At 38.9% G+C, this 14,356-nt stretch overlaps 2 protein-coding genes across 7 annotated transcripts in view; both read right to left on the reverse strand.

Annotated features, from left to right (window-relative positions):
* Nipsnap (protein nipsnap) overlaps positions 1-3,873 on the reverse strand; it is a 53,801-nt gene extending 49,928 nt beyond the window's left edge. For both annotated transcript variants that reach the window (XM_053789666.2, XM_053789664.1), the window contains exon 1: positions 3,751-3,873. In XM_053789666.2, the coding sequence (XP_053645641.1) occupies positions 3,751-3,824 (74 nt within the window). In that variant the 5' untranslated portion in view covers positions 3,825-3,873. The remainder of the gene's footprint in view (positions 1-3,750) is intronic.
* A 4,939-nt stretch (positions 3,874-8,812) lies between these two features.
* Positions 8,813-14,356, reverse strand: part of LOC128697763 (uncharacterized) — a 197,957-nt gene continuing 192,413 nt past the window's right edge. For all 5 annotated transcript variants that reach the window (XM_053789662.2, XM_053789661.2, XM_070099664.1 and 2 more), the window contains 2 exons: positions 13,110-13,286; positions 8,813-11,279 (listed from right to left, as the gene is read on the reverse strand). In XM_053789662.2, the coding sequence (XP_053645637.2) occupies positions 11,229-11,279; positions 13,110-13,286 (228 nt within the window). In that variant the 3' untranslated portion in view covers positions 8,813-11,228. The remainder of the gene's footprint in view (positions 11,280-13,109; positions 13,287-14,356) is intronic.

The raw sequence follows: 14,356 nt of genomic DNA on the forward strand, positions 1-14,356 counted from the left end.
GGGGAAGGAAGGCGGGGTAGGGGTCGTCCTCGAAAGGGTTGGAAAGAGGGGGTAAAGGAGGTTTTGTGGGCGAGGGGCTTGGACTTCCAGAAAGCGTGCATGAGCGTGTTAGATAGGAGTGAATGGAGACGAATGATACTTGGGACCTGACGATCTGTTGGAGTGTGAGCAGGGTAATATTTAGTGAAGGGATTCAGGGAAACCGGTTATTTTCATATAGTCGGACTCGAGTCCTGGAAATGGGAAGTACAATGCCTGCACTTTAAAGGAGGGGTTTGGGATATTGGCAGTTTGGAGGGATATGTTGTGTATCTTTATACGTACATATATGCTTCTAAACTGTTGTATTCCGAGCACCTCTGCAAAAGCAGTGATAATGTGTGAGTGTGGTGAAAGTGTTGAATGATGATGAAAGTATTTTCTTTTTGGGGATTTTCTTTCTTTTTTGGGTCACCCTGCCTCGGTGGGAGATGGCCGACTTGTTGAAAAAAAAAAAAATATATGTATGTATGTATATGTGTGTGTGTGTGTGTATATATATATATATATATATATATATATATATATATATATATATATATATATATATATATATATATATATATATATATATATAGATATATATATATATATATATATATATATATATATATATATATATATATATATATATATATATATATATATATATAATATATATATAATATATATATATATATATATATATATATATATATATATATATATATACATGTATATATATATATATATATATATATATATATATATATATATATATATATATATATATATATATATATATATATATATATATATATAATATGATGGGGTCGACCTCTGGTGTAAATTGTGGGACCCATTGCCTCGGAGAAGTGCATAAAAAGACTTCAAGGAAGAATATTTGGATTTCTTCCTGAAGCCGTTTGAATATTCCACTTCCCCTACCACCCCATCTTTTAGCATATTTTTTTTTTACCAATAGGAATATTTTATTACATAATATGGTACAGAAGATTTAAGAGATACATTGTTGATATAAAGGTGGCATATACGGTACATGTTGTTACGTGTGTATCACCGATAAGGCGAAAATCTCATCCAGCTCCTCAGAGCTGGGGCGTGTGCCCAAAATACAGCAGGCATTACCCCTTTGAACAGCCGCACTGAGCCGCTGGAACAGAAAACTAGCTGCCCTGGGATCCCTAGTTACCCTGATGAGTCTTTTTCCCAGCTCCTTAAGGAATTTAGATGCACTCTTTCCCCATGAGCCAAGGGTCTCTGAGCCTATGGGAACAAACATATAATGATGGGCAAGTTCTCCATATTTTCTAGACTTTTGGGACTCCCTGAAGCTGGCAGCTGCCCCTCCTTCCTGCCTGGTGTATTGGAGATAGGTATCAGCCAAGGTAGATGCACATGTATAGTCCCACACCACCTGCTTCCCATCTGTCCAGGCTTGAAGGGTGATACCATCTGGACGCTTCTGGCTGCCATCAGATCTGCATAGTTGGGGTGGCTCCCTTACTGCTGGGCATCCAGCTGTTGTGAGGCTCCTCTTGATAATGTTATTAACCTCCTCATGTCTTGCAATCTTTCCCTCGGATTTACGGCACACAAGACCATGGTACCCGAATCGGTCTGCTGCTTCACTGCCACAAATACACCTGTGTTCGGCGAGAATAGGGGCGGCAAGTCGAAGGGCAACACCGATGCGGATGGTCTGTGGGTCGAGACGTGTGCCAAGGCTGGAGTTGGGAACAGCCAACAGAAAGTCCCCAGCATGAGGGGCTCTCACTGCCAGGAGGCGGGTTCTATCCTTCCCTGACACACTCTGAAGCATTGTTGAGGCAATATTTTCCACTATTGGACCACCCCAGTGCGATTGTTTGTAGTTGTTGGGGGGAGCAGGTCTGGCTCCAGAGCCCGTTAGATTATCCTAGATCATTGCTCCGTCAATGAATTTTTGGTCCTGGACTCCTACCTTGTCCCTAAGATGTTCAGGGAGAATCGCTGCTACAAGCTCTCTGGATGCAATACACGAGGACAGAAAAGCAGGTAACGCAATCTGTGATGACTTGCGGACACCAATGCCTCCTAGTCTGACTGGAAGTGTAGCTTGGTTCCACTGCCCGTCTTCTAGAGTAAGGTTAAGTACTTTCGTAAAAATCTGCCTCAGAATACTGTCATATTCGTGCAGTATAGGGTTATCATATGAAGGTGCACATCTTAGGAAATATGTCAACCTGGGCAGACTCAAGCACTTTATATATATATATAGATATATATATATATATATATATATATATATATACATATATATATATATACATATATATATACATATACATATACATATACATATATATATACATATATATATACATATACATATACATATACATATACATATACATATACATACACATACATACATACCTCAAGTGCCCATAATATTTGTGCATTCAAGAGACCATTTGCTCACATTATAAATGGAGAAGCACTAAACACACAGGGGTCATACATTATCATTATATTTAGTAGTAAGTGCTGTCTGCAAGGGTCAAACTGTGCCTGGGAAATGGGAGACAATCATGTTAGATCCAAGGAAGGGGAGGACAAATCCAATTCACTGGATTAAGAGCCCCTCATCAGCTTTGAGGAATCTCCCATTGGGAAATATGAACCATTGAGTACCTAATGGAAGACAATAAGGATCAATCCAGTAGGGAAGGAAAACTCCAATTCCCAGGGCCATAGGCCCCACACTGGGTTCAAGATTCACTGGAATCAAGAGCCCTCACCAAGATCAAGAACCCCATCACTGGAATCAGGGACCTAAGGACCCCAATATGCTGCTGTATAAAATAATTTAATTAACTATTTAGGTGTACCTATACCTGAACAAACTAAACTGGACCAAGGGCCCCCCTTTACTTGGCTCCAAAGCCCCTTCACTTGGATCAAGAGCCCCTTCACTTGGATCAAGAGCCCCTTCATTTGGATCAAAACCCAATTCACTCGAATCAAGAAGAGCTTTCCTGTATCAAGACCCCCTTCACCTGAGGGACCCCCTTCACCCGAGGGAACCCCCCCAATGAAAATAACGGACATTTTGGGGTTATCCTAGGTAATTTACAAGTTACTATATATGATAACTGAAACCACCTAAATTTGCATAAATGTACTTAGGAGTACCTGTACCTAAATAAAGTTATTTACACCTGGATTATTATAATCATAATCATGGGGGAGCTCTAAACCCATAGGGATTATACACCGCCTGTGGGGGGAGGGTGATGGAAGGTATTCTGACTCAATTCAGGGAACTGGAGCACAGATCCAATTCCCTAGATCAAGAGCCCCCTCACCAGCATCAAAGAACCTTGCCTGAGGGGATTTACACCTGGATCTAGAGCACCTCACCGGCAACTTCTAAGGGATCTCTCAACTGTCAAGTCACACCGGCAAACCTTCATCCTCACTTACACTTCAAGGTTCAACCTACATCTCCTGTGTATTAACATAAATATTATTAATAATACGACCTTGTGTGACCTTCCCTGGTCAGCGTTTATACAGAAGACGGCAGACGACGGTCACAACAGCTGATCGCTACACCAATATACAAAAATAAGTATGAATTATGCCTAGGTAGAATTTAAAACACAAGTTGTAATGAGAGTTGGAGCACAAGCTTAGTGCTCATCAGTATTTACTAATATTTACTACCTGACAAGCAGGAAGTGTTGAGCAGTCGGGGAAGAGAGAGCAACCTTTCTTAACAACATTGTCTTGGTAGCCATGATGGACCTGGCTTGACGTCATACCCATAATGCTTTCCTTGTTAATATTGCTATGGTAACCAGGGACGCTGCTCACACTTGACACCTACTCGATGTTAGTTTAATATCTTTGTTATGCACCTCATACCTGTCCTGTGAGTGGTAGTCAAAAGATTACAGAGGTACAAAATGGGTCGGGGGGCGGGGCCCGAAAGTTTTGATGGCTGAACAAGGTATAAAGGTAATGAACTCCAGGTAGATCTGGTCACAACCATGAACAAGTTCCCCTCAAGGAACGCTGGTGAGGGGCTCTTGATATAGGGAATTGGATCTGTGCTCCGGTTCCCTGAATTAAGCTTGAATGCCTGTCTGACTTTTTCGGGTTATCCTAGGTTCTCTAGACATATGCTGCTATGTATGATAATCAATGTAACTATGACATAAAGTCTTCCAAAGCTTGAACTTACTTAATATACAAAATATGCACTCATACTACTATGACTAATATATATATGTATATAATTCTTAGGATTAGTTTGCCCGAAATGCGATGCATATTAGCGGCTTTCATTTATGACTACCAATATTCTTTTACATGTAAACTACATTATTTTTGTACCACATAAAATAAATATTATTATTACAATCAGAACTAAGCGCTAAACCCACCAAGGTCAACAAAAAATTGTATTTTTACATCAGGAAGTAGGACTCTGAAATGCCTAGGTATTTATAATATGTAAACCACACATTGTAAGCTTTGCAAGTTTTAATATCTTTATTATGCACCCCATACCCATCCTGTGGGCGGTAGTCGAAGAATTACAGAGGTACATAATGGGTTCAGGGACTTTGCAAGGTAATAAACATTTTCATTTTCAATCAATGGCTTGATAAAGCTCCTGGAGAGCGAAACGTTGCCACAATAAATGTCACATTAGTTGCACTTGTGTCCTTTTACTTTACATACAATCATAGCTAAGCGGTAAACCCCATAAGCAGGGCTCAATACGTCACAAGCTGTTAGTGGCCCTCACTAACCCAGCCAGAATTATAAGACAGTATAAATTTTATTTATGCATTTAAACCCTTTAAGAGAGATGCATGGCTGCCAGTAAATGGTCTTTGATATAGGGAATTTGAACAACCCGTTACTTTCTTGGATAAAACTCGATTGGTTCCCATTCCCCAGGCACTGTGTGACCCCTATGGATTTAGTGTTTTCCCATAATTCATTTATAATCACGATACAAGGAGATGGTAAGTCCAATTCCTTGGATCAAGAGCTCATTCACTGGTATGGAGGGACTTCCCTTGAGAGTGTGACGTAAGCTTTTAATGCATCATTATATAACCACTGAAGATCTGAGGACATTCATCTCATCATCAAGAACTGGTAATATTATTATTATTATAATCAAGGGGGAAGCGCTAAACCCGGAGGATTACACAGCGCCTGGGGGGGGGGGATGTGGAAGGCATTCAGGCTTAATTCGGGGAATTGGAGCACATATCCAATTTCCTAAATCAAGAGCCCCTCGCCAACATCAAGGAACCTTCCTTGAGGGGCAAGAACTGGTAATAATAATAACACTAATTTTTTTTAAAGGGGTGGACCAGTAAGCCAGCGGAAGGCCTCGGTCAGATGACCAAAAGCTGCAACGGCAGGTCATCATATGACTAAGACCCGTGTTAGGAAACACTTGTCCTGTTTACTGACGAACCTTACCTAAGGACAACCAGGAGGCAATCACAAGTGATCATATGAAATTTGATATCACACCATCAACGACAGACACCTACACAACCCAAAACTAATTGGAATATTCTACTAAGCAAGGTGCAACAACTCTGATTATTATAATAAGCACTAAACCTAGAAGGGTCATACAACTCAACATCTCTGCGAGTTCGAGGCCAGTCAGGACAGGCATTCTCTTGTCATCTGTCTTAGGATAATTGTTATAATTAAAACTAAGCACTAAACCCCACAAGGGTCATAGAGTGCTGCTATCTTAAGATATGTTCTGGTTTTTAACCCTGGGGGAGGGTTACTCACTCGGGATAACCTGGATAAGATTTCGTTCGGATTTTTAACCCCGGAGGGTTAGCCACCCAGGATAACCCAAGAAAGTCAGCGAGTCATCGAGGACTGTCTGACTTATTTCCATTGGCGTCCTCAATCTTGTCCCCCAGGATGTGACCCATACCAGTCGACTAACACCCAGGTACCTATTTGCTGCTAGGTGAACAGGACAACAGGTGTAAGGAAACGTGTCGAAATGTTTCCACCCTGCCGAGAATCTAACCCGGGCCCTCCGTGTGTGAAGCAGGAGCTTTAGCCACCAGGCCATCTGGAGGGGGTTTCAGGGATCAATGCCCCTCGTGGCTCAGTCAGTGTTGAGACCTCGTGGTGGATCAGGACTTGATCAAGTAGGCTGTTACTGCTGGTTACACGTAAACTGACATACAAGTCACAGCCCGGCTGGTCAGGTACTGACTTTGGTGCCTATCCAGCGCCTTCTTGAAGACAGCCAGGGGTCTATTGGTAATTCCCCTTATGAATGCTGGGAGGCAGTTGAAGTCTTGGCCCCCGACACTTATCGTCTCATAGCCTACTCATGGTGCCCCTGCTTTTCAATGGGTGATGGTGCACCGCCTGCCAAATCTTTTGCTTTCGTAGGGAGTGATTTTCGTGTGCAATTTCGAACTAGTCCCTCTAGGATTTTCCAAGTGTATATTATCAAGTATCTTTCTCACCTATGTTATCGAGGACTCTCCCTTATTTCCAGTGGGGTTCTTCAATTTTGTTCCCAGGATGTGACCCACACCAGTCGACAAACTACTAGGTAAATACTGCTAGGTGAACAGTAACAGCAAATGTAAGGAAACATGCTTAATGTTTCCACCTGTACCCAGGACTGAACCACAGACAGTCAGTGTGTAAGGTAAGTGTTGCCACCTGAGCCATGGGACACCCATATGAACATCTGAATACATTTAAATAAGCTAAATAAAGTGCTAAGTGAACACATTTAAGCCTCTTAATAAATTAAATGTAATCGCATTTTTAATGTAATATTTATGCACTAGTAGATAGGCAGACAGCAACCACCCAGGGAAGTACTACTGTCTTGCCAGATGAGTGTGAAATGGAAACCCCTAATTGTTTTACATAATGGTAGGATTTCTGGTGTCTTTCTTTGTCTCATGAACATGCAAGCTAACAGGTACAGCTTGCACTGACTTTCTTGGGTTATCCTGGGTGGCTAACCCTCCGGGGTTAAAAATCCGAACGAAATCTTATCTTATCTTATCTAACTCTACTTACACTTAGATCACACATGCATGTGCAAACGTTTTTTGTTTTTTTAAAGGTTGGTCATCTCCCACCGAGGCAGGGTGACCCAAAAAGAAAGAAAATCCCCACAAAGAAAATACTTTCATCATCATCCAGCACTTTCACCTCACTCATATATAATCACTGTCTTTGCAGAGGCGCTCAGATACAACAGTTCAGAAGTTCCTCCAAACTGCCAATATCCCAAACCCCTCCTGTAAAGTGCAGGCATTGTACTTCCCATTTCCAGAACTCAAGTCCGGCTAACCGGTTTCCCCGAATCCCTTCACACGATATTACCCTGCTCACACTCCAACAGCTCGTCAGGTCCCAAAAACTATTTGTCTCCATTCACTACTAAAAAGCTCACACATGCTTGCTGGAAGTCCAAGCCCCTCGCCCACAAAACCTCTTTTACCCCCTCCCTCCAACCTTTTCGAGGACGACCCCTACCCTACCTTCCTTCCCCTACAGATTTATACTCTCTCCAAGTCATTCTACTTTGATCCATTCTCTCTAAATGACCAAACCACCTCAACAACCCTTCTTCAGCCCTCTGACTAATACTTTTAGTAACTCCACACCTCCTCCTAATTTCTACACTCCATATTCTCTGCATAATATTTACACCACACATTGCCCTTAGACAGGATATCTCCACTGCCTTCAGCCACCTCCTTGCTGCAGCATTTGTAACCCAAGCTTCACACCCACATAAGAGTGTTGGTATCACTATACTTTCGTACATTCCCTTCTTTGCCTCCATGGAAAATGTTTTTTGTCTCTCCAGATACATATCTCAATGCACCACTAACCTTTTTTCCTTCATCAATTCTATGGTTAACCTCATCCTTCATACATCCATCCATTGACAATTCAACTCCCAAATATCTGAAAACATTCACTTCTTCTGTACTCCTCTCTCCAATGTGATATCCAATTTTTCTTAATCTAAATCACTTGATACCCCTCATCACCTTACTCTTATCTATGTTCACTTTCAAACTTTACATACATATGCATTTTTTTTTTTCAACAAGTCAGTCATCTCCCACCAAGGAAAGAATCTTTCCTCTGTGAAGCATGTCATAAAAGCTGACTAAGATTCTAGGAGCAATGGCCTAGTAACCCCTTCTATATAAATTATTAAAAATAAGAATTGGGTTACCCTGCCTTGGTGGGAGATGGCCAGTTGAAAACAATATTTATACCATCAACTGTATTTTTCCATGGGGAAGTGGGACAGAATTCTTCCTCTGTAAGCCATGCATGTCGTAAGAGGCGACTAAAATGGCGAGAGCAAAGGGCTAGTAACCCCTTCACCTGTACATTATTAAATTTAAAAGGAGAAACTTGTTTTTTTTTCTTTTGGGCCACCCCGTCTCAGTGGGATACGGCTGGTGCATTGAAAATAAGAAAAAATGTATTTGTGTACTGTACACAAGTATTGTTACCTTTACACAAATAACCTGCACATAGGAGAATGAAACTTATGACAATGTTTCATTCTCCTATGTGTGGGTTATTTGTGTATTGTTCCAGTCATGGTATTGTGCCTTTTATTTTTTATTCTTACCTTTAATGGTATAAATATTATATCCAAGACAACACTTCCAATAATGGTATTACACTACACATAATTGGTTTTAACACTGATTAAAACAACTGACAGTCATCATAATTTATTGATTTATTCAGTTCAGTGCATTTATTATCTTTAAAATTTCCCTGTACTCTAAACAATAATGACATGGCAATTTTTCATATAAAATGGTTATCCTCCCTCATCCCAGAAAATTATTATTATCTTGGAACATGCTAAACCCATACAGGTCATACAGTGCTACTTTTCCCAGAAAAAGAGACCAAGATGATGCTTCCCTCTACCTCAGTATTTCCTATTTACAGAACCTCACAAATTAGCACTTTTCTTTCCAGTACAATATGCACTTTTCTTTATTTACATAATATACTGGTATCTTCTCATTTACTGGATAAATAACACTCGAGCATTATACCACATCTCTTTAACCCTTTGACTGTCGCGGCCGTATATATATGTCTTACGAGGTACCGTGTTTGACATATATATACTCATAAATTCTAGCGGCTTCAAATCAAGCAGGAGAAAGCTGGTAGGCCCACATGTGAGAGAATGGGTCTGTGTGGTCAGTGTGCACCATATAAAAAAAATCCTGGAGCACGCAGTGCATAATGAGAAAAAAAAAACTCCGACCGTTTTTTTTAATTAAAATGCCAACTTTGTGGTCTATTTTCGTATAGTATTTATGGTTGTATTCTCGTTTTCTTGGTCTCATTTGATAGAATGGAAAACATATTATAGAAATAGAGGGGATTTTGATTGATTTTACTATAAAAAGAACCTAGAAATGGAGCTCAAAGTAAGGGAAATGTTTGATTTTTGCCAATCTTCAAAAGTAAACAAATGATGCCATTGTCCAATAAATGTCCAACTAGCCATTCTAATATGCAGTCATGAATGGGTTGATGTTATTTATACAATTATTACAGTATTGCAGTAGTCTGCATAATAGTAAGTCTACTATTTTTTGTTTGAATAAAAATTCAAAATAGAAAGCAAGAGTAATATCAGAGGGGCCTGGAGACATGACTGATGAGCAAAGAAAATGTTATTTTAGAGCCAGGAATGTCTGCATTATTCATTCTGGACCTTATTTTGAAATTGTCATATTTTTTAGTTTTCGTGAAATTGGCCAAATTGCAAATTTCTGACCACATTATTAGGTAGTTGAAATCGGTAAATGGGCAGTTTCTTCTACTCAGTCGATAGAAAAAAATGGAGTTCTAAAGAAATAGCTCTGAGTTTGGGCGACTGGAACAGTGGAATTAGCCGAAAATAGGGCTCAAACTGGGCGAAATCGCCGATTTGTAAACAGCGCCAAGGTCGCTAACTTCGCGAGAGCATAATTCCATCAGTTTTCCATCATATTTCGTTTTTTTGGTGTCATTACAATCGGGAAAAGATTCTCTATCATTTCATAAGAAAAAATAATTTTTTTTTTTTTTTAAATTTTGCGACACCAGGAGACACCTCAGGATTGGGGGTTGCGACAGTCAAAGGGTTAAAGTACGAAAGAACTACACTTTTTTTCCCATTCTGTATAGTACCCTACTCTCTTAACATTTAATTTGGTATGAAAAACTTTTAGTATTACCTGAAATTAACTCTTACTTATAATTTAATGGTATCCTATTATACTTGTAAAAAAAAGAATACCCTAGTATTGCTTCCTTCTTAGATGATGCAGGATTTGACTCATTCACTCCAACAATAATAACACCATTTCAAACACCTTTAAGGGGGTAAACACAAATGCTCATCACCTAACTTGATACAAGTACTACTACTCGCATCACTCTCAAACGACATTTAATAGTTCAATTCATCATCCTACTCCATGCCTAACATAGTACTTACCAAGTATATTTTCAACCATTACACAAACTTGCAATTCACATTTTTTTCCGCATCGAAAGCATCCATTTCTATAATGTAGTTTGCATGAACATCTCGCTATACTATGTGGCTATCTTTCAATATATGACTGTTTCATTTAGACACATTTTCAAACAAGGCATCTTCATCATTAACACAAACTCTCTTTCCAATACAGTCTACCATTTCTACTCAATATTTGTACTGTTCCCATCCTCTTAATTGATTTTAACATATAGAAGATTGTGCACCACGTGCACATAACTCAACAAACTTATTATTACTTATTCAACAAATGTTTCATACAATTTACTTTGAAGTACTTCCTATTCTTTCACTACATATAAGTCAAATGGTTTACTTTCACATTAAATTACTGCAAATCCAAACAAAACAAAGTCATAGCTTTTACATTTACATTCCTTTTTTTAATAAAACATACTTATTATCAATGACACAGTAACATTACTCAAGCAAATGCTTTACTAACATATTTCAGGCTTTAACCTACAATCTTCATACTTGACAAATTATTCATTGCATCATCTGCTATGCCTCATTTGTCATCTTGTCTCAAGGTGTGCAAAGGCAGTACACTATTTCCATTTCAAAACTCTTCTTCAAAGTTTTTCTTGATATCAGCAATGATGGTGTTATTCTGAAACAAACATTCCTTTAGCCTTTTATATCAGCATCTTGTCTTATAATATGAACCAAATTTCTCAATAAAATAAACAACCCAACCAAACTCAGGCTCAATTTACGAATACATGCATATTGTTTCCTTCATGCACTTGCACAATAAGATCACAGTTAATAGGTGATATCACAATATGCCAAACAACCATTGTGAAAAATAGTGATTTCTAACATCATCAAGGAACTAAATATTCATGAAGATTTACGTATTTATTTTCATCACTCCACTAACATTATTTATTATTATTATTATTATAATCAAAACCTAGCGCTAAATCTACTAGTCACCCCACTAACAAGTGCAGCAGGTATTTATTAACACATTGTTACTCCCTTGTAATAAATGTTCGTATTTTATTTCACTGTAACAAATACACGTATGGACTAGAAACTCATTCACCTAACTCAAACTCAATATCCTGTACAACCTCAAATATGGATCACCATTTGTTTAAATCCAATCAATTTCACCTTCATTAACTTACTCTCTCAACAATATTTGTGTCTACATTTCCATATCATTTGAATTTCCACTTTCTACCTCCTTAAGGTTTCTGTTTTGAGACCACATTGGGCCCTTTTGAAACATGTCATATCTGTCCCTATCTATTATTCACTTGGAATACTCTATGCCCCAAGTTCACCCCTACTGTAATGACAGTTTCTAGCAAAAGGTAGTACACAGTTATCACCTGAAGATAGTGCAGATTACAACACTTTATGTCATCTGTCTACTGTTGGTTGCAGTCATATCCTTTACCTCTACTCTGGATACTTTAACTACCATAGTGGTGCACAATCAAAAGTCTTCTTTTATGTGGCAGCCATTTCTCCTTGTTGTTGGAAATTTTAAGGACCACTGACAGCTTATGCTGTACTGACCCCTGCTTCCTGATATACAGGAAAAAAAAAAAAGCCAAAAGCTGGGCAATGAAAGGGAACAGCATTTCCCTTTGCAAATAGAAACAGGAATGAAAAATATTCCCAATGAGGTCAGGTGAATTCTCTTGCCTAGCCTCAGCAAAGCGAGACACCTACATTCTCACCTGAGTTCAGTAACTGGCTTCATGCCAAAATTGTTAAATAGGGCAATTAAAGGAAAGGGCATTTTGAGTACTGAGCTACAGGTCCTGGGAAAACTGAGCTAATTCTCCTGAGTCTCTTGAAGCTACTTAGTTACAGTTCTGGGCCTCTTTGGGGAAGGGGTTGGAGCCTAGAGTTTTTGGACTCTGTCATTTCAAGTTGTTGAACTGCAGTTCCTGGGATAAAGCCCACAGAAGTGGGGTTGGATCTGAAGCTGAAACTTGCCTTTCTGTGAAAGATGAGATTATCTATACAATACATGAAGGAAAGAAACATACAAAAAAAGTTGAGGAATCTCTGGAAACAATTAAGTAAGATGGATTATACAGAAGACAAGAGAAGAACATCACGAAGGGTGTGAAGGACATGGTGAACACGAGCAGTCACATCAGATTGAAATAACTGGAGATGAGTAGTTCTTTCCAGTTCATATGGTGTTGCATACTGAATAAAGTAACATCAAGAGCAATTTTCAAGGTAACCAGTTAGTGGATCTAAAATTTTGGAGGTCAATGTTCAGGTGAGAATGTTTGGGCTCATTAGAACTAACAAGCAAGTGATACTAATTTTGGTTTCTTCCTTGAATCACCCTGTCCTTGGTGAGAAATGGCCAATATGTTAGCAAAATACACAGAAAATATTGTTTAAAACATTCCCACACTTTTTTTATCGAGTACAACATTCAAGAATTTAAATAATTACTTACTTGTTTTACTATTTTTTTCTCTGTAGGTATAGAGAATACAAGACTGGCAGAGCATTTGTGGCAAACAACCATTGCCTCAGTATTTTCATTAATACAGTGGCACTCTTGGCACTCTGGAGCATTGGCAGATAATGTTACACGCTGACTTATCACACTTAGGAACTTCTTTTCTTGCACCTGAAAATTTCAGGCATTCATATTTAGTTCACAGTTAGTTATAGGTAATACATATTTTAAGAAAAAAGAGGATAAATAAGTATACACGATATGATGTAGGGCGAAATGACAGTAGTTTGTTGGATTATGTATTGGTAGATAAAAGACTGTTGAGTAGACTTCAGGATGTACATGTTTATAGAGGGGCCACAGATATATCAGATCACTTTCTAGTTGTAGCTACACTGAGAGTAAAAGGTAGATGGGATACAAGGAGAATAGAAGCATCAGGGAAGAGAGAGGTGAAGGTTTATAAACTAAAAGAGGAGGCAGTTAGGGTAAGATATAAACAGCTATTGGAGGATAGATGGGCTAATGAGAGCATAGGCAGTGGGGTCGAAGAGGTATGGGGTAGGTTTAAAAATGTAGTGTTAGAGTGTTCAGCAGAAGTTTGTGGTTACAGGAAAGTGGGTGCGGGAGGGAAGAGGAGTGATTGGTGGAATGATGATGTAAAGAGAGTAGTAAGGGAGAAAAAGTTAGCATATGAGAAGTTTTTACAAAGTAGAAGTGATGCAAGGAGGGAAGAGTATATGGAGAAAAAGAGAGAGGTTAAGAGAGTGGTGAAGCAATGTAAAAAGAGAGCAAATGAGAGAGTGGGTGAGATGTTATCAACAAATTTTGTTGAAAATAAGAAAAAGTTTTGGAGTGAGATTAACAAGTTAAGAAAGCCTAGAGAACAAATGGATTTGTCAGTTAAAAATAGGAGAGGAGAGTTATTAAATGGAGAGTTAGAGGTATTGGGAAGATGGAGGGAATATTTTGAGGAATTGTTAAATGTTGATGAAGATAGGGAAGCTGTGATTTCGTGTATAGGGCAAGGAGGAATAACATCTTGTAGGAGTGAGGAAGAGCCAGTTGTGAGTGTGGGGGAAGTTCGTGAGGCAGTAGGTAAAATGAAAGGGGGTAAGGCAGCCGGGATTGATGGGATAAAGATAGAAATGTTAAAAGCAGGTGGGGATATAGTTTTGGAGTGGTTGGTGCAATTATTTAATAAATGTATGGAAGAGGGTAAGGTACCTAGGGATTGGCAG

This window comes from Cherax quadricarinatus, chromosome 68, assembly GCF_038502225.1.
Source record: "Cherax quadricarinatus isolate ZL_2023a chromosome 68, ASM3850222v1, whole genome shotgun sequence".
NCBI lineage: Eukaryota > Metazoa > Arthropoda > Malacostraca > Decapoda > Parastacidae > Cherax > Cherax quadricarinatus.